The sequence below is a fragment of the Gracilinanus agilis genome, chromosome 2, assembly GCF_016433145.1.
Source record: "Gracilinanus agilis isolate LMUSP501 chromosome 2, AgileGrace, whole genome shotgun sequence".
Classification (NCBI taxonomy): Eukaryota; Metazoa; Chordata; class Mammalia; order Didelphimorphia; family Didelphidae; genus Gracilinanus; species Gracilinanus agilis.
The window spans coordinates 107,686,743-107,713,019 of record NC_058131.1 but is presented as its reverse complement, the minus strand read 5'-3'; the positions used below and the strand labels follow the sequence as shown (position 1 = coordinate 107,713,019).

Genomic DNA, 26,277 nt, shown 5'->3' with positions numbered 1-26,277 from the left:
CTTGCACCCTCACAAAGTTCCAATCTCCATGTGAAGGTCCAAGTCATTAATCAGCAAGCCAATTGCAGGATCCAAGGAAAAGAGTCTCTCCACAGAACTCACACTGAAGGGAGTGTTCCACTGAAGTACCAACAAGCAGAGAGGGTCTCCTCACAGAGCCACCAATGCAGGAATTTCTCCAAGCCAGAAGTCCCAAGGAGAAGTCCAAAGGCGAAAAGCCCAAGGAGCAGTCCTCCAAAGAAAAAGTCCAAAGGAGAAGACACAAGGGCAGGAAGTTCTTGACTTTTTATAGTCCTTTTTTCCACATCACTTCCTGTCTCTTCCCCTTTTCACAGGGGCCAATCAGAGATTCTAAATTGCCTAGCACTGCCTAGGGGGCCAGTGTCTGTGGGATTCACCTCTCATCCTATGAGACTATAAACTCTTATCAAAGGATTCACAAGTTTCTGACTGATTGAGTTAAAAGGGTGGAGTTCTCTAAGAAAGAGACTTGAGAATTCTCTTACTTGATGACTAAGTGTTAAGTAGGGGTTTCTTGATTAACTCAAAATAGACAAAGAGAATAAAGAATTCCCTTTCGCATAACTGTACTAAGGGACTAAGGATTGCCTTGCCCTAGTTGCTAATGTCTTGTCATTTCCTATTCTCTTCATATTTTCTTGTATATCTTATACAAACATAAATATTTACATGCTGCCTACCTTATTAATATGTACAGTCTTTGAGTTCAGAGTCTGTTTTTTAGTGTGGCCTTTTTTGCATTTTTTCACTAATTAGTACATAGCAGATAATTAAGTGTTTGTTGAATGGATATGACATGTAGAGGGGGAAAGGCAACACAAAGTAAACTGATGAACAAAACATTAATAGGGAATCAAAGAAGGCTTAACATAAAAGGTGGAACCTAAGCTGAGTTTTGAATGAAAGAGAAAAGAATATTAAATGCTTTCAATGTGCAGGACCCTAGACCAAATATTAGAGATACAATACAAAAGAAAAATAGTCCCTGCTTTCTAGGAGCTTACATTTTAATCAGCAAAACAACAAATATGGGAGAGTGGTGGCTAAAGGTGAGTGTTCCCAGGAATGGTGAGTGGAATCATAGGACAATCAACTGACATATCCTTTCTAGAAAGATATTGTAGTCTTGTTTTGATTATTGGTTGGGAGCAAGAAATGGAAAGAAGTTGGGGAATGTGAACCACGTTGCAGCATGGCAAGAAGATAAGATTACCAGTAAGTGTCTAAGGACAGATTTGAATTCAGGAAAATGAGTCTTCTCGACTCTAGGCTCAGCACTCTATCCATTGTGCCATCTAGCTTTCCCTGGGTTTAAGTAAGTATTAACTATTCAAAATATAATTTATTTCCTTCCCCACCTTTCTTCCCCCAGATCTCACCTTTTTTCCCCTAATTTTGCTATTTCTGGTATACCACCATCCTTCTAATCATCTAGGTTTGCAATTTAGAAGTCACATTCATTTCTTTCTTTTCCTCACCCCCAAATCCAGTCAGTTGCCAAGTCTTGCCAATTCAACCTCCATAGCATCTCTAGCATCCATTTATTTCTCTCATACAACTACCACAGTTGAGTTTTTCAACCTTCTGTTGGAATGATTACAATAGCTCCTGTTGAGTGGTCAATATATCTAAGCCCTTGGGAAGGGGAGATCCTTACACAGTCAGATCCTCATCATTGTTCAAACAGTGCACCAATAGCCCTTATCAATAATTATTCCAACCCCTGGTTGGGGAACCAGAGAGGTTAACTACACACACAACCTCTCAGTGGTTCCCTGCCTGGGCAACTGTTATAAGGGATAGCTGTCAGGCTCAGTTGAGCAAGCTCGTCAGGAGAGGAGAAGCATAGCTTTTTTTGGTTTGTTTATAATAGCAAATGGGGATGTAGATCACAGCAAAAACAGGGAGATGATGAACACAAATGTTGTACCCACGATTGCAAAGCCAACTCAAAAACACCATCACCTGGGGAGATGGAGAGCTACCTCAAGTTAGGTGAGAGGCCCAGAAGTTTATGAAGCCTCCTAGTCTTCAGTCTGTCTTATCCCTTATCCCTTATCCTTCATTTAGTTGTCAAATTGATATTTCTAAAGTATAGGTCCAACCATTTTACTTCATTACCTAAAAAGCTCCAATAACTCCCTATTGCCTCTAGAACAAAATACAAACTTTTCTGTTTGGCATCTAAAACCTTTCACAATCTGACTCCAACCTTTATTTCCAGAACAATTTCACAATACTTCTACGCACACATTTTGTATTCTAGCTAAAGTGACCTACTTACTATTTCTTATATATAGTATTCCATCTCTCTTTGCAAAGCTTATCACCCATGCCTGAAATGCTCTCCCTCTTGACTTTCCCCTTTAGTAGTCCCTAGCTTTTAATATTTACTTATTACATCTTTTGTATGCCCTTATCTGTGTGCATGTTGATTCTCTCCAAAAACATATAAGCTCCTTTGAGATCAGTTATTGGTGCATTTTTATCTTTTATCCTCAGTCCCTAGCATGTACTAAGCACGTAGTAGCCACATAACATATGCTCAGTGAACTTGACTGCATTGTATTCCAGGCATGGTGGACAACTTCTATGAATTCACCTAGGCCAGAGATAGAGTAGGGAGTTTATAAAGAACAGTTAGTAGATCAGATCATATAGCAGTACCAAGCAAAGGCAGTAAATAGGACATTGTCTTAGTCTGTTTCATTCTGGTGGCTTTTGATAATCCTGTTGATTGTGGTAACTCAACTACAGCTATGAAATGAAAGCATCTACTTGCCTTCCTCAAGGAGCCACTTTCAAGTCACTGTACTTCTATAGGTGAGAACAAAGCAATGGTTAGCTCTGAGGTGCTGAAACAAAACAGCTTGTGGCAGAGAGCTACTTGATGACCTTAAGACTAGTGGAGGCTCCTAGCTGAGATTATGCAACATAGAGAAGTGATGCATAGCCCAAAGAGGTGTGACATCGCAAGAGTACATTGCTTACTCGGCAGTATTGAAGATGTACACCCTGGTCACATGCATCTCTATGTATAACTTCCATATATGTACCCTGGATATGTCAATTCTGGATTTGTTACATCCACATATATGCCTTGGTCAGACCAGTTCCTGATGGATGCCCCAGTGTTCCCAAAGCATTTTTACTCTATGTGTGTATTCTTTAATTATGTGCTATCTACATATATGCCCTTCCTCATTGGTGATGTGATCTCCATGTGTAGGGGCTGGAGAGGGTAACATTCCCTATACTTTTTGATCAAATTTGATCTTTTGCTGGACCCTCATTCAGGTCATATCCTCTAATAATAGGTGCCCCACAGGGCCCTTTCCTAGGGCCTCTTCTGTTCTCCCTCTATACCACTTTAATCAGTGATCTCATAAGCTCCCATGGATTTAATTGCGATCTCTAGGCTGAAGATTCACATATCTATCTATTTTGCCACAACTTCTCTGCTGACCTCAGTCTCACATCTCCAACTGCCTTTTAGATATCTCAAATTAGATGTCCAGTAGACAAAATAAACATATCCAAAACAACTCATCTCTCCTCATAAAGCCAACTTCCTTCCTACCTTGATGATGGCAACATCATCCTGTCTTTGAGACTCAGAAGTTATCTCTGAGTGTTCATTATTTCTCAGCACACTCCCCCCATCCCCATCAAATCTGTTGCCAAGGCTTGTTAATTCTTACTTTTGCAATATCTCTCCAATATCTCCTGTTCTCTCTTCTAATGCTGCCATCACTTTAATGCAGGCTCTTTTTCACCTCATACCTGGACTATTGCAATTAGCCTACTAGTGAATTCTGCCTCTAGTCTCTTTCGATCCATTCTCTATTCACCCACCAAAGTGACTTTCCTACAGTACAAATCCAATCATGTCAACCCCAGATCTCCTCATTCAATAAACTCCAGTTTCTCCCTTTCACCTCCAAGATAAAATACAGAATGCTCTGTTTGGTATAATTTAGCTCCTCCTACCTTTCCGATTTTCTTACATCTTACTCCCCAATACTTGGCACCCTAGTCTCCTCTTTGTTCCACAAATGAGACACTTATCTCTGGGTTAAGGACAATTTCTTTGGCTTTTACCCCTGCCTGGAACCCTCTCTTTTCCTAAATCCACCTATTGATTTCTCTAGCTTCCTTTTAAGTCCGACTTAAAGTCCCATTTTTCACAGGAAGCTTTTCCCAACTCCTCTTTAATTCTAATGCCTTCCTTCTGAACATTATTTCCTATTCCTTATATAGCTTGCTTTGTACAGATTTGTTTGTATGTTGCCTCTCTTATTAGACAGTAAGTTTCTTGAGGGTAGGAACTGAATTTCTTTTTTAGTAATTGTGTTCCCAGTACTTGGTATAATTGGCACTTAAAAATTTATAGATGCTGTTTTGAACTAACATATCTTCTAAGTAAATACAAATATTCATATCCATCACTAGGAATTAATTTTATGCTTCTGAGTTGATATTGATCCATTGATCTATTGATTTACACTGCCAGGTACTGAAGTGGCTTTTCTTGTGTCACTCCTATGTAGCAGGTCCCAGTGAAGTGAGGCAAACTGAGTCATTGTCCAGAAAACCTGTTTTTCCCTGGGGAAAAGTAGAAATCAGAAATGAGCTTTCCTGTGAAGGTCAGACAGCTCAAAATAACATTCACATGAGAAAATGACTCCCTATAGCTGCCTCATAGTCCAGGATAAGATATACGGTGGAAAGTCCCGTTAACTTCCAGACAATAACAATTTGCTTCAAGGCTATGTCTCAGTAATGAACATTATTCTCTTTGTATCTTGAACCCTATAAAAACTGCATTGTAATTTCATTCTGGTGCAGCTTTCACTAGGAAAGTTGTCCTGGCAAGTAGGTATGTTTATTAATCAATTGACTAATAAATAAATATTGGTTCCACTAATTTGAACTTATAGGTGTCTGGACTCATTTTATGAGGTGACCTACTTCACCAGGTTGCATTTATGAAGTGTCAAAAGACATAGAGAGACTTCAAGCCCACCTAGCGAACTTCCAAGTAGAAGATTTAGTAACGAAATCACAGATACATTTAAGTGTCGAAGTGTTTCCCGCCTCCCTGGAAGATCTATAATAGGCTATCCATATATAATTTCTTTCCAAACTCTATTATAATCTTTTCCACAGAAGGTTGTTTGCTCCGCTTCTAACCTGACTAGACTTGACCTGACTCCCCACTGGCTCCCACCCCAAGACTCCTCTCTGGTCTTATTTCTCAAATTCCTTTCCCACGAGGAGGGGCCTCTGGGAGTGTCGGGAGGGATAGGTTGCAGTAAGGCCCCTAAAGTCACCTGCCCAAGTCGTTTACACCAGAAACGGTTGTTTCTGGCTCCTAACCAGGTGAGTGTCGGGAGGGGCTGGGCTACGGAGACTGGGCGAGAATGGGGGATACAGGGGTACGTTAACATGGTGTCTCCAGTACTCTCCCCACAGTGGTACGTTCTGGAGCTAGGCGTAGCTCTTCACATCGAGAGAAAGATCTGACAGGCCTTCTAGAGGCAGGAATAACCTAGAATTTAGCTAGGTAGGTCAAAAAATTTTGGGGAAAAGGAGCCCCAGGAACTGAAATAGAAGTAGCACAGATCACGTCATTTGGGGAGTTGTAGTGCGGAAGAGTCGATATTCAGCGCAGGCGCACTCCCCCTGAGGATGCGCACGCAGTGTAGACGCCATGATTTGTTTTTAGGCTTTGAACCCAGCTCTTTATCATAGGTCAGTCCAGGCTTCGGACTCAGCTCCAGGTATTTAGCAGCCCAGCCCCTTCGCTGGCCGCCGCCCGTTCCGCCTGGGGAGCGCGTATCCAGGAGGAGCCGGAGGTGGGCGGGCTAATCTAAGGTCGAGAGAACGCGGGGGGCGGGGCGGGCGGAACGGCTTCCCGAGTTCCGAGTGCGTGGATGAGTGAGTGACAGGCTGGGCCCTGGGCTCCCTTTGAGCCAGTGCTTTGACCACTACGTCACGTGCGTTGCGGGGTGAAGCGCCGGGTCAGACGCTCCTCGGTACCTCGATTGCTTCGGCCTTGCATCAGTCAGTCTACAGCCATTAGGTGCCTACTAAGTGACAGGTACTTTGAATGGGTGAATGAATGAATGAATGGATGGATGAATGAATAAATAAATAAATATTAAGCTCATTATCTAGTTCCAAGCACCTTGTTAACGACTGGAGAAACAAATCCGAAAACGAATACCTGCCCTCAAAGTGCTTACCTTTTAACGGGGCAAGACAACACATCACAAGAGTCATAACTAGGCGGAGTGTTTGGGTTTGTAAAGGTATAATGTTATAAGGGTCATAGAGAGCTCTTTAAAGGAGTTTGAAAAAGGAGGCGAGATCGAGGTTACCCAGGTTTTGTTTTTGTTCTTCAAGAAACGAGGGAAATTTTTTTTTTAAGTAAGCCTCTAGGAAACAACATGTAGATAGGAAGATACTGAAGATTAAGGAAAAAAAAAAGATGAATGTGGAAGCAGAGAATAGAGAATAGAGAAGCTGGGAGAGAATGGATTAGGGTTATGTGTGTGAAGAGGTTGGCCTCGATGAAGAAATTTTATTTCAGAGAATGGGGTAAAGGAGAAGATAGTTGGGAGAATCACACTTTGCCTCTCACATATACACACACAACAGCTAGCACTGGGCCTTGAACACAATGGAGGTATCTTAGTTCTTCTGGTGTACCCTTTAGTGCTCTCATCAGATTTATTTACTTTTTTAATTAAAAAAAATTTTTTAAAGAATATTTTTCCACGGCTAAATGATTCATGTTCTTTCCCTCTCTGCCCCAACCAAACATTTATTAAGGGCCTACCTTGTAGGAAGCACTAGGGGGGGAAAAGATAGAAAGAAAAGCAGTTCCTGTTTTCAAGAAGTTTAAACTGTATTGAAGGAATATATCATGTACAGAGGTGAATAAAAATAAGACGATTGAAGAGGACTAGGCTTTGAGGGTCTTGGGAAAACTTAGAATTTGACTGGGAGGGCTAGACAAATTTTTGGGAAAGAGGAAACAGGAAGGGTATTGAATAGGAGATGGCACATGAGATGAGCCTTTAAGGAAGCTAGGGATTCTAAGAGGTTAAGGGAAGAATGGAGTACATTCCAGGAATGGAAGATAGCCTGTGCAAAGGCAGGGACAGAACATGAGATACTAAGTTCTGGGAAGAGTATAAGAAGGGGAGTAATATGCAGTGACTCTATTGAGGTAGACTTAGGAAGAATTTTCAGTGCAAGTTGAGTTTGTAGTGTATCATAGCAATGGGGTTGGGGGTAGCACTGAAGAATCTAAACTCCTTAAGAACATGGGTTGTTTAATTTTTTTCTCCCTTTATCCCTGGATTGTGCTTTGCATGATGCTTAATAAACATTCACGAAATTAAATTTTATTTTTGTTTAATGAATGAAATTCATCATATGCCTTTTTATATTGCTGGCTATCTCTAATACTTTGTAGGACTTAGATGCTAGAGCCACATCTTTGATCTTGTCTTCTTTCTGCTTGTATCACTTCTCTATTGAGATAATAGGTATCCACCTTGGAGCACCAGAGAAAGAGCCCTGGATTGAGGAGGCAGAAATCTCAACCCTAGAATTAAGGTACCAGATAAAAATGATCTTACCTCTAGTCCCTCCAGGTGCCAGGGAGCAGGGACACATCCCAGGAGGAGGCATATCTGGCCCAAAACCTTTGGTCAGAGTTTTAGGAAGGAGCAAGTCCTGGGAGACTCATGTTCCCTTAGTTCCTGGTTATCTTGCCTGGGTAAATAGAACTGGGGTGACATCAGATTATCCAAAAACCAGTGAGTAGTATGTAACCTTAAAGAATCTGACCTAAATGCTTTAAGAAAGAGGTGAGAATTACAGAATGGGGAGATGGTGTAGTTTCCTTAGTGAGGAGGTTGTGTCTTGAACCATTTAATAGGACCTTATCCTCTAAAGCAGATAAGATTGAGTCTGAGAATATGTATATGTATATGTGTGATGGCAAAGACCTCAGCCTTCGTGGGTACCCAAGCAGAGACCTGAATCCACATGTCTGGGTACTGGAATAGAGGCATGAGTCTATGTGGGTATCAGGGTAGAGACCTGAGTTTGTGTGTATAACTTCTTTCTTTCATTAAGTATATAAGGGGTCACATGAAACTCTTCTGTGAGGAACCTTAGCTTGCTCAATGTGGGAACCACAAGACTAGAAGATCTCCTTTCATTTCTTTTCTTTTCCACAGCTTGACCTTTTGAGGAATCTGCCTTTTTCCTAGAAGCATTACTGAACAGAAAGTAATGCACTCTGGCCTTGTGACAATGAGATCTCAGGTAAGTTGAGGTTTCTTCTTTGTCTCCAGAAATGCCATCTTATGACAAGAATGTTTTCTCTCTTCTTGCAAATACTGGTAGAAACTGAGGCCTTGCTGTTTTGCCCCCAGGAGACTGGGAGTACTCTTAACTTAATAACGCCCTTTCACAGAATTCCTTTTTTCTTTTAATGTCCATGTACTCATTCAGCAGGATGTCAAGTCTACTGTATGCTTAGTACTTTCTGTGACTATGTCTTAGCCAGTGAGTAAAACAAAATTAGCAAAATATTGGAAGACAGTCCTTAACCTTGTAAGAGGGAAAACTTAGATATTATATACATATTTTTTAAGGTGTGGTCACCAGGAACCAATAATTCAGATTGATTCCATAATTAAAATAGACCCAAGTCAGGATGGGTTTTATGGTAGTTTATTTACAATTGGGAAGGTAGAAGGTAGGGAAATAGAGAGAGGGAGAGGCTTGCCCGGACCAGCAGAGGTCCGGACCTAGAGAGTGTTAAAAGGCTAATTAAACTAGGCTACTAGTCAGAAGGCCTTAGCAATTAGAGAGGCAAAGAAGCCTTATTGAGGTAAAGACTCTGGAAACACCAAGGTAGGCGAAAGGGAGCCAGCCTAACTTACCCACATGACAATTCAGAGGGGAAGCTGCCTGAGGTCTCAGCAGAGATCCTTCAGCACCAAGTTCAAAGCCCAAACTGCCTCAACAGGAAGTTTACCATCATATTTGAAAGACAGCAGCTTTCGTCACTTCCTGGAGGTCCACCTCTAATTCAAGTGGAAAAATGGAAGCCTCTACACTGATTTGGACTGCCCAAAGGGCAGTCCCTTGTTCTTGATTTGTTACTTATTGTCACGTGTGGGTAACTCATCTCCCTGCCCCACTAGGGGAGGTGGGGATGACATTATCTCTGGTGGCTAGAGTTTTAACTATGAATGGGCTTGAGCTAATTCCATTTACACAACCTCAGGGACCTTGCAGTCTCACCAAGAGAGAAGACATACATGTAAAATTATTTTGATTATTGTTTTAACAAAGTTGAAAAACTCAGTGCTGAGAAATGTATGAGCCAGGGTTGAGAAGAATGGGGCAAAAGATAAACACAAAAAATTCTGAGGAAGGAACTAAAAATATAGGAAATGTATGCTCTCCTGCTTGTTCTTATATGTATCCAAGCCCCTATTTACTCCTGTAAGTTCCTCTAAAATGTGTTAATAAATTATGACCCCCACTGTTATATAATCTATACTAAGGACCCATATTCCTAAATCATTTCTTTCAGATTATACAGCTTTTCTATGAAGCAAATATCAGGTTCTCAATCAGGTAGGAAAAAAAAGAGAAGCAAATGACCATCATAAATATTCTCTTAGAAGGTGGCATCTTCAGTATGAGGTCCAATCACACATGATAACAGGATTCATGGAAAAACAAGTCTCTGATTTTTTTTTTAACCCATACCTTATCCCAAGACAGAAGAGCAGTCAAGGCTAGGTAATGAGGGTTGTGACTTGCCCAGGGTCACACAGCTCAGCTATCTGGTATCTTTTTCTGAGGGATTCTGGTTTGCTATCATTGCCTAATCCAGACAATTAGAAGCAAGGTAAGGCAGCTCTACATAAATCCCTTCAAATTTGAAAACACCACACATCCCCTTCCCAGCAAAAAAAATTTTAAAGGGGAAAAATTAGAAAAAGAGCATTTGGAAAATAATAATAATAATAGGTAGCATTTATGTAGCTCTTTAATTTTTTCCTCAGAGCTTTATGAGTATTTGATCCTCACAACAACACTGAGGTTGTAAGAATTAAAATTTAGTTATTATAGCTATATATTAAAATTATGTGGCCGCCAGGAATCAACAATTTAGGTTGATTCCGTAATTAAATCAGACCCAAGTCAGCATCGGGTTGAAGAGTTTATTTACAATCAGGAAGGTAAGTAGGGATAAAGAGAAGAGGGAGGTTAGAAGTCTAAATAAATGAAGCTGTAAGCCGCAAGGCCCAACAGCCGGATAGGCAGAGTTTAGAATTGGCCCAGCTAGGCCAAGGAAGCCAGCCTAACTTACCCACGTGACAATACAGAGCATAAGCTGTCTGTGGTCTCAGGAGATGCTTCTTCCTCTAGTTCCAGACGGCAACTGCCCCCACAGGAAGTTCACTCACTTACTTAAAGAGATCGTGTCTTTCATCACTTCCTGTGGTCCACCTCTAATTCAAATGGACAAATGGCAGTTTCTACATTGATTTGGACTGCCCAAAGGGCAGTCCCTTATTCTTGATTTGTTACTTATTGTCACGTGTGGGTAACTCGTCTCCCCTCCCCACTAAGGGAGGTGGGAGTGACATCATTAGCACGCCTGGGTTGAGTAGATTTTTGACTATTAATGGGATAGAGCTAATTTCTATTTACACAAGGTAGATGCTATTATTATCCTCATTTTATAGATGAGGAAACTAAAGCTGAAAAACATTAAGTAACTTGTCCAGTGACACAGCTAGACAATGACTGAGACAGGATTCAACCTCAAGTTTATGTCTTCTAGTCCAACACTTCATCTATTACCTTAAGTTCCAGAGCCTTCTCTAAATGTGACGCCAGTAGAACATGTGCATGACCTTCTGTCCCTACCTTTGTGTGCTGAATAGGGGCCATCTACCACTTTCAGTGTCCTTGCCAGTGTGGGTTAAGGAACTCCTGAATTATGCAAGCTTCTCTCCATTCTACCTATGTAGGTCTAAACTTCCTAGCATGAAGCCACCAGCCATTGGCAGGGCACAGAGATGCAAAGAGTTCCTTAATCCACTAAGGCTAAAGAATCTGGTCCCATTCCAAAACAGTAAGGCCTTCAGTTCTGGTGGCTCAGGGAATTCCTAGAGTTCCTTGCCCATCTAAGACCCTCCTGAGGACAGCTAAGATTCCCTGCCAAGTCTCCTGCATATCCTCCATCCTCATCCTTACCAGATTAGAGCATTCAACATCTCAGCCCTTTCCCTACCTTCTACCTTCTTGTATTCCAATACTCAGGTTCACTTTGCCAGAGACTTAAAGCTTCTTTCTCCTCAACTAATTCCATTTGTATTCCTAGCACTTGGCTGAAAGCTGTGGAATTCTGTATTTTTCCCCATAGTGGGGGAAATAGTTCTTGCAACATACCATAGGAAAAATTCAACTCTATTCCCAACTCTGAGTGGGACTAGAACCCACTACTTCAAAAACTACAGCTTGGACTTTGGTTAGGCTTGCTAGATCAGCTGCTTTCTACCTTTCTAATCCCTTAACAGAAAAATGGAATACTGTTTTTTAAAATTATACTACAGTAAAGAAATTCTATAATGTAAAATATCCAAGGGATAAAAATTCTTTTTTTTTTACATTTGGAAATGTAAGTTGAAGCATTAATGAATGATAGAAACATATAAGGATAATTAAGTTGAATAATAAATATATTGAGAAACAGCATCAACATGGTGTGGTAGATAGAGAGACAACCTTAGAGTCAGAGAGAAGCAACAAATTACAGAATAAATCAAGTTGAGGGGAAATAAATATCTGTCTATGTCAGTAAAACTGAAAAAAGCAATAGATATTTTTCAACAAAGTAATACATTTGGAAAATAAAGAGAATTAGATGCATCAGACTAATTGTGATTCTAGATACACTGAATAAGAAAAAAAACTTGCTCTTTCAAGTTTAAGCACCAGTTATGAGACTACACAGTTTAATTTTCAGAGTGGTATTGTAGAGTATATATACATTAGATAGGAGTTTGTGCTGGACAATCCAAAGTCCCTTCCAACCCTAAAGCTATATAGTTTTTATGGATTTTATTCCTATGTTTTTGGAATCTAGATAAGTCAATTTTGTGAATTCATCAGTATTTACTGTCTATATCACAGAATTTATCAATTTAATGAATACTGCCTCACATTTTTTATAATCTAATGACTAATTTTTATAATAATAATACTGGATAAAAATGACCAAAAAAGATTTTTCCCCCTGTCACACTCATAAAAATAGATGAAACTTATGGTATTTTTGTGTTAATTTCAAATATAGTTTCACATGTTGTTTTATCACATAGTTCTTTTATGAGAATCTTATATTTTTGTCAGCTAGGTAGCATAGCGCTGGGCCTGGAATCAAAAAGACTTATCTTTCTGAGTTCAAATATAGATTTCCTCATATATTCACCTTTAGAACATTTTTTCTTGTGATTGAAATATAATAAGCCAGTATGTTTGAAGTACATTTTCTCCAGAAGTATTTTTCCATTGTGAAGATTTATTTGTGGACTCATTCTTTCCCTTTGCCAAACACTGATAGCACCTAGGATTTTTTCTTTGTTTTGGCTAACTTTTATTTTTAAAAAATCTTGACAAACAAGATAAAAAAAATCTTAACAAATGTGAAAATTTCCATATATAAAGTATAATAGAAAAGCTTATATATGAAATTGTCAATCTCATTTTTAAAATGCCTACATTAAATTTAACTCAGTACTATTACACTACTGTGTTTTTGTCACTTTTTTTAACATCTTTCTTTTTTCTGTATATTTTAAAAATATTTCATTGATACTTTTGCTTTCTTTTATTCTTTTTTTGCATTACTAAGAGGTATAGTTAGAAAGTCCAGAGAGTTCAAGCCCTACTTCTGATACCTAATGACTACATCCTAGAAAATGACAACCTGCTTTGGTAGAGGAAATTCCTTACCAGTGAAATCACAATTTCTGTTTTTTTTTGAGTCTTTATCACTTACTGCCACAATCCCATTAATTTCTATAACTCTTCACCCTCTCCCACCAAAACCCTATAACAAATGACATTCCTTTAGCAAAATATTATAGTCAAACAGAAGTTTTCACTTTGGTGATGTCTGAAAATTTGGATCTCATTTTTCAAGTACAATACCTGTTTGCCAAGAGGTAGATAGCATGCTTCGTTATTGGTATTCTGTAGGGATCAGTCACTGTATTGATAAGAGTTTGTAAGTCTTTCAAAGTTGTTTCCCCTTACAGTATTGTCATCCTATTCCTGAATCTGCTTGTTTTACCCTGCATTAGTTCAAACAAGTCTCAGCTTTCTTTGAATCCATCCCATTCATCATTTTAATAGCACAGATACATTCCATTACATTCTTTAGCAGTAATTTCTTGATCTATTTCTCAATTGATAGATACCTACTGGTTCCAGTTTGTTTTTTTAAACCCTTACCTTATGTTTTACAATTGATACTAAATATCAGTTCTGAGGCAGAAAAGCAGTAAAGGCTAGGCAATTGGGGTTAAGTGACTTGCCCAGGGTCACATGGCTAGGAATCTCCTATCTTTTGGCTTGCCTCTGTCCACTGAGCTACCTAGTGGCTCCTGTTTCCAGTTCTTTTGCTACAACAACAAAAAGTGCTGTCAGAAATGTTTTATGAGTTCTTTCACTCAGACTTTGGTCTCTTTGGATAGAAGAGTTATTATTGCTTGATCAAAAGATATGCAGTTCAGTTTGTTTTTTGTTTTGATTTTCGAGAAAAGTGCTCAATTTATGCCTAAGAAAAGTAGAACTTGAAACATCTGGAAGTACTGTAATATTGTAACCATGGTGATATGTGTGGCATACCAGGTTTATTATCATCTTGAAAGTATTATTGATGCATGTTATTGCAACCTATCTACTCAAGTATGAGACTTATGGTCATTTTATTTCTGGATCTTTGTATGTAATTGATATTCTATAAATCCTAACCACTCTCCAAACCATATTGTCAAGAGAATTCCTGTGCAGAGACAAATGGTCCTAGCTAACACTTTATTAGACCACATTCCTTTACAGCTCACGTGTTTGATTAACCTCCTCTTCTTTGATCATGTGATTGGCTACTGAGCCAATGTTAAATCCTATACCATGTTACATGTTCATTAGCTACCTCCCATTCCACATTCCTTGACACCCTAATAAAAGTTTGGGAACACGTGCAGTTCTCTCTACCACCATCAGAAGAGCAAGCATGCTGAATCCCATGTTTCTGAAGCCATTGTCTCCGAGTCATTGTTCCTTTTTGCGTACTCTCTCTCTCTTTCTATTTTCTTCACTCATCCTCCCTCAGTTTCCAATTCTCCTTCTCAGGTGCCCACCCACAAATATATTAATGTATTGACACAGACAGGCACGATATGGGTCTGAATTTCTGATGTCAGCCAAAGGTGCTTGTAGAAGAAATAATTTAATACATATACACACTAAGAACACAAACAAGAGTATTCAATGAGTTTTAGATTGTTCAAAATGGAACGTTCATTTCTTCCTGCTACTTCTAGTTGCTAGCATGGTGGCTACTCAAATAAAGATATTTAGTGTATCTATGTAGATCCCCTTCCTTGTGTTAAAGGGGTCTTAACTTTCTGTGCCACACATTGGTACTACTTCTGCATGCCTGAAGGCTTTTTGGATATCATATAGAAAGAACATGCAAAAAATAACTAACCTACCATATGTTGCCACAGAATAAAGACTAGCTCCAAGTAGAGGGTGAGAGGTAGACACATGGATCCCAGAGAAGAAACAAAGACAACACCTAGACCTATTTCCAGTGGTATTCTCAGGATTATAAATTTTTCACTTGGAACACACATGGCTTTATGGAAGAGAGGCTACCCACAATGCCTGCTGTATACTAAGCAGCTCAGAGGATTACAGGGCCACCCAACAAAGTCAAAGGGGCCACCATTGCATCCATGACACCAAAATGGATCATCCAAGCAAGATGTTTTGGGTTTCAATTTTGTTCATATGATATTGACTGAACCAGTGTTCCAGCACCAATCATAACTGCAAAAGTTGCTCTATTTGCAAACAAGAGTGTTTCATCATAAAGGTCATTAAACCAGGTGATCAGCTAACTGCTAAGACAGACAATGCTGTTAAACCAATACTCCCTTCAAAATATATATTAGTGGTATGAATTCTATCTGTCACATACTATGGCCAGATTACTGCTTTCTCTGGATATAGTTCCAAATTGTTTTCCTTACATATTAGACCGATTCATAGTCAATACTGTTAGTGTGCCCAGCTGTAACCATGTGTATATTTTGCTTTCAAGGGAAACATAATGTTTTCTCTTTAAGGATACTGGCTATCTCATACTTCTTTAGGGTCTTCTATTTGGTCAAGATCATTTTTAGGTACATAAAAATATAATCATTTATTTGATTTGAAACACTCATACATCATGAAGGATCATAAATTGTAGCCGGAAAGGACCTTAAAGGTCAAGTCTTCTCTCATTTTAACATTATCCGGACAGGTAATCTTGTCTATTTAATCTAAAGTTCCCAATTGCCTTCAAAGCCATATCAGCAGATTGCCTCAGATTGAATAAGAATGTTTTTTGTCATTTTAGGAATCATTGACATTCAAGGATGTAGCTGTGTACTTTACCCAGGAGGAATGGGGACAACTAGACCCTAGTCAGAAATATCTATACAGAGATGTAATGCTAGAGAATTATAGGAATTTGGTCTCGTTGGGTAAGTATTGTTTTATTGAATGACTTAGAATCAGTTTTCCATTGAAGTATCTTTCCTTCCTCAGTTAATAAAAAATGTGGTGCTGCTAATGTATTTAATGATAAAGAAATTTGAGGTTCAGTTATCATATTCCTAACCCCTTTCTGGCAGAGAAATAGGGTGTTCCTGCTTTTCATATGAGAGATTTGTATCTTGTAGTATAAGAAATAGGTACTTTATTACCTTTTTTATTACTGTGCCTTATCTTTCAGAAGTCCTGAGGAATAGGGGCATGGGACTTTTGGGTGTTGATCTTTGTCCCTAGAAAAAAAACACTTAACTCATTTTTCTTTCCACTTGAGCAGGGCATCACATTTCCAAACCAGATGTAATCTCCCATTTGGAACAAGGAGAAGAGCCTTGGATGGTAGGGAGAGAAATCCTAAGAGGTACTTCTCCAGGTAAGTGAGGAAGAAAGCAGATGACTATTACTATAAGTTGTAAAAGAAAACAAGCTTCACTCTGCATTTAACTAAAGTGAATCAGAAACCTTTGTTTCTTAAAAACCTATTGCATTGTATTGACCAACAGTTTTCCCTGCTAATTTGATGGCTACCATTCTGGTTCTAATTTTTTACAATCACAAAGTGTTTCTATGAATATGTGGATAGATGTTATATCTTGCCTTCTATCTGTGATTTTCTTGAGTAACCTGATCGTGGAGAACTTTTAAATGCCTTGTAAAGGAATTTGTATTTTATCTAATAGAGCTAACAGAACTTTTTGATAAGAGGAATCAAAGAAAATAACAATAGATTGGAGAGGGGAGAGACCAGAGATGGGAAGAAAACTTAGGTAATTATTGGAGTACTCCAGAGGCTAGTTAAGAACTGTCTCTAAATCTATTTCCAGCCCAAAAAGGACATAATTAGTCAGTTTTCAGTTATGCTTTTTTAATATTCATTTTGCAAAAAGACATTATTAGTAATGTTGACACATCCTTCAGAAAGACCTCATTGGGAGACCAAGTATACTCCCCTCCCTAATCTTATCACTCTGTATTAATCCGTTCTTGCAATACAAAGTAGGCTATTAGCTTTCTTCAATCATGAGACATTTTAGTTAGTCATGTAGAGCTCTTTTGATGCCATATACTTGTGGAGAAGACAATGATCACATAGCATGAGTTCCCTCAAATATCATTCTTGACTTTATATCGCATAACACAGGCTTGGTTATTACTATTATTAGTTAGACTCCAGGAATTTATGAACACTGTTGCTTTCTGGTTTTATACATTGTTATTTCTCCATAATCCTCAACCCCAAGCCCTATCATTTTATCCCTACTTCCCACACACTCATTGAGCCCTTTCTTATAACAAAGAAAAGCATTTCCATAAAGCTAACCATATTCCTATTCATCTCCCCATTTTTCTACTGAGTGGAAGAATATATTTCATTGTCACTTCACTAAAATAAGTATTGTTTGTTTTACTTCAGATTTCAGTTGCTTTTTAGTGTTATTGATCATTTATGTTTTTGTAGCTATCATCTATATTATTCTTTTGATTCTGCTTTCTTTACTGTATCACCTCATGTAGTCTTGCCATTTCTCAGGATTCCTTGTATTAGTCATTTCTCATAGAACAGTAATTTTCTACTACATTAATATTCCATAGTTTCCTCATCCATTTTCCAATTTTATGGCTTTTTGGTTCCACAAAGAGTACATGTGATTGATTTGATAATGAGATTGCTAAATTACAGGGTAAGAACAGTTTAGTGATTTTTCTCACCTAATTCCAAATTGTTTTTCAAGACAATTAGACCAATTCAGAGCTCTGTGTGCTACTCAGTTTTTTGTCCAAGCTGAATGCAGGGTTCCATACTTTTTAAGACAAAGGCCCGGATATAGTTGTTTGTATTCCACTTTCCATGCCCACCCTATTTATGATCCACCTATAGCATCCATGAGGGCAGCACCAATTAGTCTTATTGTGGTAGTGATTGGTTAGTCTTCAAGGGTTTCTTTATCTGTAGCTATTAAATCCACATTAGGCCTCTATCTGGTATACACTGTAATCCTTAAGTAGGTGTAATGGATTTCTTAATTTCTTTTGTTGGACAGCTAAATGAGCAGATAAATGAAAAGGTTTTACTAGTACTAAAGAGTAGAATATATACATTTTCTACTATACATCTTTTTATACACACACATATATAAAAGACATAATAAAATATGGAAGCTGACTGTACACAAAATATCTACATGTGAGAGAGAGGTAATGGAATATAGGAATAATTGCAGAACATGATCTGGTTTTCAAAAGTGAATATGGAAACCAGCTGTTGCTATAGAAGAATAAACATATGCTATTCATCATTCCAGACAAAGATTCAGCTATCATTTTCTGCATGGGGGCCAATAAATCTATTAGTGGTGGCTAGGATATAAAGTATGTGAAAGGGGAAGAGAAAGAGAAGGAAGATAATTAGGATTTAAATGATATCTATTATGTGCCAAAGCACTTCATAAATATTATCTCATTTAATCTTACAACAACTCTGCAAGGTAGGTGCTATTATTATCTACAATTTATTGTCGAAGAAACAGAGGCAAATAGCAGTTAAGTGACTTGCCCAGGGACATACAATTAGTATGTATTTGAGAACATATCTGAACTTCGGTTTTCTTGATTTCAGGTGTGGTGCTCTATCCACTGTGATAGCAAGATGTAGAATTCATGTAAAATCAATCTAGAAAGATAAGAGTAGAAGTAATTTTCCCCATTACACCATTCATGGAGGACTTTAAACAGGAAAAGACTTTAAAAGAGGAAAAGAGTTAATATTTTATCCTAGAGACAATAGGGAACTGCTAGAACTTTATGATCAAAGGAATGACATGATCAGACCCATGTCTTGGAATATCAGTTTGGCAACCAGGAAGATGATAGGTTGGAGGGGGAGAGAACAGAGACAGGAACAGAGACAAGAAGACCTATTAGGATACTGTTGAAGTAGTCTAGGCAAGAGGTAAGTAAGATCCTAAACTAGGATTATTGAGTGAAGGTAAGGGGATGTATGTGAGATATGGACAAAGAATTGGCAAGACTTGGTATCTAATTGGATATGGAGAAAGTGTTAATGACTCAAAATTGTGATGCTGGAAGTCTGAAAGGATGTTGGTGCCTTTGACAGAAATAGATCAGTTAAGAAGAAGGTTGGATTTAAGGGTAAAGATAATAAATTCTGTTTTGGATAAATTGAGTTTGAAATGTCTGTGGGACATCCAATTGTAAATGTCTAAAAGGCAATTAATTGGTTATGTGGGACCTGAGCTCTGGAGAGAGCTTGGGATTGTATACACACAATTCTTATTTTATGTGAATGAGCTGTTTTACAGACCCTGTAAAGCAATTTTACAGATGTGAAGGAGAGAGGGAGGCAGGAAGGTGGCCTTGAGTTCAGTTCAAAGACAAATAGGGACAAACACCAGAGAAACAAGAGCAAGAAGAAGAACATGCAGGGCTGAACTGAGAGGAAGAGCAGGGGCGGGGGGTGGGATGCAATGGAAGGAAAGGACAAATGACAGGCAAGAGCATGGAACAGACACACAGTTCCCAGCTGTGGATAGATGAAAGGCAGGCATGTGGGTAGGTGGATAGGACAGGGCAGAGGTCTCCTCTTTTGGCTCCAGAGATCTTGATGTCGGTATTGTCTGTTTTTCTGCTTCTGTTTGGAGAGGTTTTTTTAGGGTCCTTTTGGTGGGGAGGAGGGAGGCTGTGGGGTTCTGAGCCATGGGGCAGGAGTGGAGAGAGAGCACAGTAAAGTTAACATAAGTTTACATATGGTCAAATTAACAGTGTTTTTTAATGAAGGTTTCTTTCAGAATTCTTTAAAGTCAAATTTATGTAATATAATTTTGCATAAAGCAAGAAGTATCTGCATATAGATCTGGGGTACATTTACATAAAGCTGATAATTAAGACTATGGAAGCTAAAGAGGTCACCAAGAGAGAAAAGGGACCATGCCAGAGCCATCCTGGGTTTTAGGCACAGTTAAGATGCACCAAATAAAGAAGACTTAGACAAAGTGATTAGATAGATAGGAGAACCAGGAGAAAGTTGGGTAAAGAAAAACAAAAACAGAAGAGAGTATATAAGAAGGTGGCCAGCAGTGTCAGACATAGCAGGAGGTCAGAAAGGATGAAGATTGAAAATAACTTCAGATTTGGTAGATCACAGATCATTGGATCTTTAGAGAGAACACTTTCAGATCAGTGCTAAGGTGGGAATCTAGATTGCAAAAGGTTGAGAAGTGAGAAAGAAGAAACATGTAAAGACAACTTTTTCAGGAAGGTACATATTTACAAAATAAATACTGAAGTTCAGAGGCACTAGAAGTTGGAGGACTCAGGAATGACTTCATATAAAGAGCTGAACTTTGAAGGCACTGAGGATTTTTAAGAAGAGTATGGAGTGCAGGGCAGGCATGATAGCCTGGGTAAAGGCAGATAGAATTTTTTTTTCATATGAGGAAAAGCAGCAGGCAGTTTGACTGGAATAGAGTATTTAAAGAGGAGCAATTTGTTATCTAGATTCCCACCTTAGCACTGATCTGAAAGTGTTCTCTCTAAAGATCCAATGATCTCTGATCTACCAAATCTGAAGTTATTTTCAATCTTCATCCTTTCTGACCTCCTGCTATGTCTGACACTGCTGGCCACCTTCTTATATACTCTCTTCTGTTTTTGTTTTTCTTTACCCAACTTTCTCCTGGTTCTCCTATCTATCTAATCACCAGATTGTAAAGGGCTTTAAATGTCAGAGGAGCTTTTTTTCTTTTTTTTTTATCTAGAAGCAATAGAAAACCATTAAAAATTCTTAAGCAAGAGAGCATCATGGTCAAATCTATGCTTAGATATATTACATGGAGCAGTTTCATGGAGAGTGGATTGGAGAAGACTGTAGAGAAAATTAAATAGAAAACTATTGCAATATTTTGGGTGATGAGAGCCTCAAAATGGATGGTTATGGTATGAGTAGAGAGAAGGTGATGAATAGGAGTTGCTGTAAAGGTAGAATTGAACAGACTAGGTATCTAATTGCATTTGGGAAGTAAGAGTAAAGAGTTTAGAATGACTAAAGTTGCAAACCTAACTAACTAGAAGAATAGTGGTACCCTTGATGGAAAGAACTGTTTCTGTTTCGGTTATATTTATTTTGAGATGTACATGGGGCACACAAGACTTAAATTCAAGACTGAAACTCTAAGAGAGTTAAGGACTCAACATGAAAATTGACCCATGGGAGTTGATGAAATCCCCAAGAAAGAGAGAAGGAAAAAAGGGCCAAGACACAGCCCTGGAGGTACACACGCAATATAGGAACAGGACAAGGATAATTAGTCTTCAAGGTAGACTTGAGGATTGACCAGGTTGGTAGGAAGAAAACGAAGAGAGAGTGGTGTTCCAGAAATCCCCAGGGAGAAGAAAGTATCCTCTAGGAGAGAGTTTGGTCAGAAACACTTCAATTATTCCTTTAAAAAAAACTTTTTGATAATAGTAATAGTAGCTAACATTTATGTATCACTTTAAGGCTTGTAGAGTACTTTATATACTTTATCTCATGTTACTCACAACAACCTTAAGATTTCTCTCCTTAAAACTTCACTCAAAAATGAGTGTAACCTGATGTCTCCTAGTAATAGTACTATTCTGTGTATTCTACAACTCTGGCATCTGACCCATATCTTAATGCCTACCCAAGCTTCCATCTGTCTTTGACATCTTAGATATTTAACATCTGTATTTAGTGCAGTTTTTCCTTCCTTTTAAGCATCTGTAAGACTCAATTATTATTCTCCACTGCTACCACAATTTTGGGGTGGTTAATTGTTTCTTACTATAACATGAAGTTGCTTTCTTTATTGGCAAGTTCTGTCTTCCCCAATCTATTTTATATTTTATTGTCAGATTATCTAAAAATACTTTCATCTCTTCTTTACTGGTCATTTGAAAAGTATAGTAACTTTTCATGGTCAGCTATCTCATGTCTTAACTCTTCTGCTTTAGCATTCTAGAATGTTCTATAATCTTTGTGAAGCAAATTTTTTTTATTCTGTAATATCACAGAGCAGAACCTAATCCTGCAAATTTAGGCTACATAACCTCAGCTTCATCATCATTGCTGATTGTCATTATAACCTTTAAATATTCATTAATTTCCCTGGTTGGTAGTATCCACCCATCTATCAACCAATCAACAACTTTTTCTTAAAAACCTAGTGCCAAGTTTTGGGCTAAGAACTGGAGATACAAATGTAATGAATGAAATGATCCCTGTCACAAGGAATTTGTATTCTAAATAATTTCCATCAGACCTAATATATGTCACTTTAGTTGTAAATTTTTAAAGTATTTTTCATATAATATACATTAAACTTATTTAATTAATTAAGAGTATTTTTCCATTACATGATTCATGTTCTTTCCCTCCCCTCCTTCCACTCCCCTCTTGGAGCCATTGAGCAGTTCCACTGGATTTTACATGTATCATTGTTCAAAACCTGTTTCCATATTATTAATATTTGCAATAGAGTAATCATTTAAAGTCAGCATCCCCAATCATATCCTCATCGAACCATGTGTTCAATCATATGTTTTTCTTCTGCGTTTCGTCTCCCACAGTTCTTTCTCTGGATGTGGATAGCATTCTTTCTCATAAATTCTTCAGAATTAATATACATTAAACTTTAATGTGTCACTGTGGTTTTCCTTCTAGTCCCTTTCTCTTTATTACACATTTTCCTCATCACTAATAATGTAGGTATATGTAAGAAGTGTTTTACTTAGAGCAAGGATTACCATGGCTACAGATAATCCCTGATTGTAGAACTAAGACTGAAGTAGTATTCTTATAGACATGAAATTGTTGCTTATGTAAGATTCCTTTGTTAACAGTGTCTGTGATCAGTTAGATGGGTTAAGATATGAAGACCCAGGAAACTAGCCTGGACCTCTATTACAACAATTTGAATATGGGTTAATCAGCTCTGATACCAGACTGCCTCTCACAATTCTGATATTTGCTCATAGTCAAATCCTTCTGTTTAATTTGTTTAACTGTTCACTATCATTTCTTCCAGGTGGGATGACCAGGCATGAAACCACGGAGTCACCTCCAAAGCAGGGTATTTCTGAAGAGGAATTATGCCAGATGACAGTAGAAGGATTTCCAAAAGATGTTATTTGGTATTCTGAGTTAAGAGATACCTGGAAATCTGATAGCCCATTTGGAAGGCAAATGATAATTCCTCAGGAGAAAATTATCACAGGGAAGATAGACACTGAGCGTAATGAAATTAATCTGAATTCAGTCCTTGTTACAGAACAGAAAGTTTCTGCAAGAGAGAAATCCCAAGGATGTGATCTATATGGAAGAACTTTTCAATTTAGTTCACAGCTAATTAGACATCAGAAAATCTGTGTATGGAAGAAACCTTATGAATGTCATGAATGTGGGAAAGCTTTTAGTAAAGGTGCACTCCTAAGGCAGCATCAGAGAGTCCATACTGGAGAGAAACCCTATAAATGTAATGAATGTGGGAAAGCTTTCACACTTCGTGGAAGCCTTACTGGACATAAGAGCATTCATACTGGAGAAAAACCCTATGAATGTAATGAATGTGGGAAAGCCTTTAGATTGCATGCACATCTTACCCAACATATGAGAATTCATACTGGAGAGAAACCCTATGAATGCAACGAATGTGGGAAAGCTTTCAGATTACATGGGCACCTTACTAAACACCTGAACATTCATCCTGGAGAAAAACCCTATGAGTGTAATGAATGTGGAAAAGCTTTCAGTAAAGGTGCACTTCTTAAGCAACATCAGAGAGTCCATACAGCAGAGAGACCCTATAAATGTGATGATTGTGGAAAAACTTTCAGTATGAGTGCACTTCTTAAGCAGCATCAAGGAGTCCATACTGGGGAGAAACCCTATGAATGTAGTGAATGTGGTAAAGCCTTCAGACTTCGTGGAAGCCTTACTCAACATAAAAGCATTCATACTGGGGAGAAACCCTATGAATGTAATGTATGTGGGAAAGCTTTCAGTACAGGTGCAATTCTTAAGCAACATCAGAGAATCCATACTGGAGAGAAGCCCTACAAATGTGATGAATGTGGGAAAGCCTTCAGTCGGAGTTCAAGCCTTACAGAACATAAAAGAATCCATACTGGAGAAAAACCTTATGAATGTAATGAATGTGGGAAAGCCTTCAGACTGCATGGACACCTCACTAAACACCAGAGCATTCATCCCGGGGAGAAACCTTATGAATGTAATGAATGTGGAAAAGCCTTTAGACTTTGTGGAAAACTTACACAACATAAAAGAATTCATACTGGAGAAAAACCATATAAATGTAGTGATTGTGGCAAAGCTTTTGGAGATGGTGCCCTCCTTATGAGGCATCAGAGAGTTCATACTGGAGAGAAACCTTACAAATGTAATGAATGTGGAAAAGCCTTTAGTCGTCGTGCAAACCTTACTCAACATAAAAGAGTTCATACTGGAGAAAAACCCTATGAATGTCAAGAATGTGGTGAAACTTTCAGTCAGAGTAAACAACTAAAGCGACATCAGACACTTCATACTGGAGAGAAACCCTATAGATGTAATGAATGTGGGAAAACCTTCCGTCAGAGTAGACAGTGTACTCAACATCAGAGAATTCATACTGGAGAGCGACCCTACACATGCAGTGAATGTGGAAAGACCTTCAGACTGCATGCACAGCTTACTGAACACAAAAGCATTCATACTGGAGAGAAAGCTTATGAATGTAATGAATGTGGGAAAGCCTTCAGACTGCATGCAAACCTCTCTCGGCATCAAAGAATACATACAGGGGAGAAACCTTATAAATGTAATCAGTGTGGGAATGCCTTTAGGCATAGTTCAACTCTAGTCAGACATCAGAGACTTCATAGTGGAGAATAATCCTAGGGCTTTAGTGAATGGAGAAATACTTATGTTATATTTATCCTTTATTCACATATCTGCAGCCATTAAGTCACTGTTTGTCACTAATTGATCTTGTCATGTCTTGGAGAAAAATATGCTTCCTCTCCTATATTTCTTTCTACTCTACACATTAGTGTCTACAAGGGATTTCACATCAATTCATATCAAAGCATATTACCTTATATCTAATGATTAGTTCAGATAACATCAGTTTCCTGATAATATGAGTAAGTTTTTGTTGTTTGGATTTCTAAAAGTTATCAAATTTTACAGTTTTCAACACCCAATGAAATGTTTGCATTGTTTCTGGTGTTACCACACTACTAAGCAGGACTACCCACCAGTTAGGAAGTTGGACTTTAGCTTTAATTGGCTTTAAATGAATTGAGCTCCTTTTTTTCTTAGAAGTAAAGTTAAATAAGTGTGAGGTGAGTTGTATGCTTATAAAATCATTGTCAAGGATCATAGATTTTATTTTTTAAATTTTTTAAAAAATTTAATTTAAATTTAAAATTAAATTTAAAATAAAAATTATTTTTTACCTTCTTCCTTGCAAAGTAGAAGAACAGTAAGGATTAGGCAATGGGGGTTAAATGACTTGCTTAGGGTCACAAAGCTAGGATGTGCTAGGTCAGAATTGAACTCAGAACCTCCGATCTGTAGGCCAGGCTCTCGATCCACTGAGCCACGTAGTTGGCCCCAAGGATCATAGATTTTAAATGGCAAGGGACCTAAGAAGCTATGTAGTCCAATCCCATTTTACAAATGAGGAAACAGGCCCATATTGATTTTTCCAAGTTCACACACACAGTGACAGAGACAGGATTTAAATGTAGATGTCTAAGCTGAGAGGATTGAATGGAGTCAGGTTCTTTCACTTTTCCCTACTCCCTGAAATAACAGAAACAATAAAAGGAAGAGAAATAGCTAAAAATAAATTACCCACACGAGGGGGGTGGAAACTGACCAAAATTTAATATGAACAAATATAAGCAAGTGCTGATACAGCTAAAAATACTTAAAAACAATTGAATACAGGTAAAGCACCTGGGAAAGGATGATTTTTTTTCTTTTAATTGAAGGTTTATCTTCCATTGGATATGTGACAGGTAAAATCTGAAGTAACCAAGGAAACAAAGTTTCAAGCATCCAAGCATATTAATTTATTAAGTAATGCATGCCAATTACATAAAAATTGGACTCTGGCCTCCTCAGGTTGGCCCTGGATCCCAAATACAGAGAGGAAACAGATTTTGATGCATTTCAAGAAACAACAGGATACAAAATTGGGTAGTCTGATTTTTAATTAAAGGAAAGATTAGGGGCTTTCTGATTTGAGAAGAGGAGAGCAAATGGATATA

General features: G+C 38.1%; 1 protein-coding gene and 1 pseudogene across 1 annotated transcript; one reads left to right on the top strand and one right to left on the bottom strand.

Moving 5' to 3' along the window:
* Positions 1-14,661: 14,661 nt before the first annotated feature.
* LOC123233344 lies at positions 14,662-15,449 on the bottom strand (annotated as a pseudogene).
* Positions 15,448-24,892, top strand: LOC123233343 (zinc finger protein 345-like). The gene is made up of 5 exons (XM_044659476.1): positions 15,448-15,534; positions 15,770-15,896; positions 16,241-16,336; positions 23,028-23,504; positions 23,757-24,892. The coding sequence occupies exons 1-5, from the start codon at positions 15,448-15,450 to the stop codon at positions 24,890-24,892; spliced, it is 1,923 nt and encodes a 640-aa protein (XP_044515411.1).
* The last annotated feature ends 1,385 nt before the right edge of the window (positions 24,893-26,277 follow it).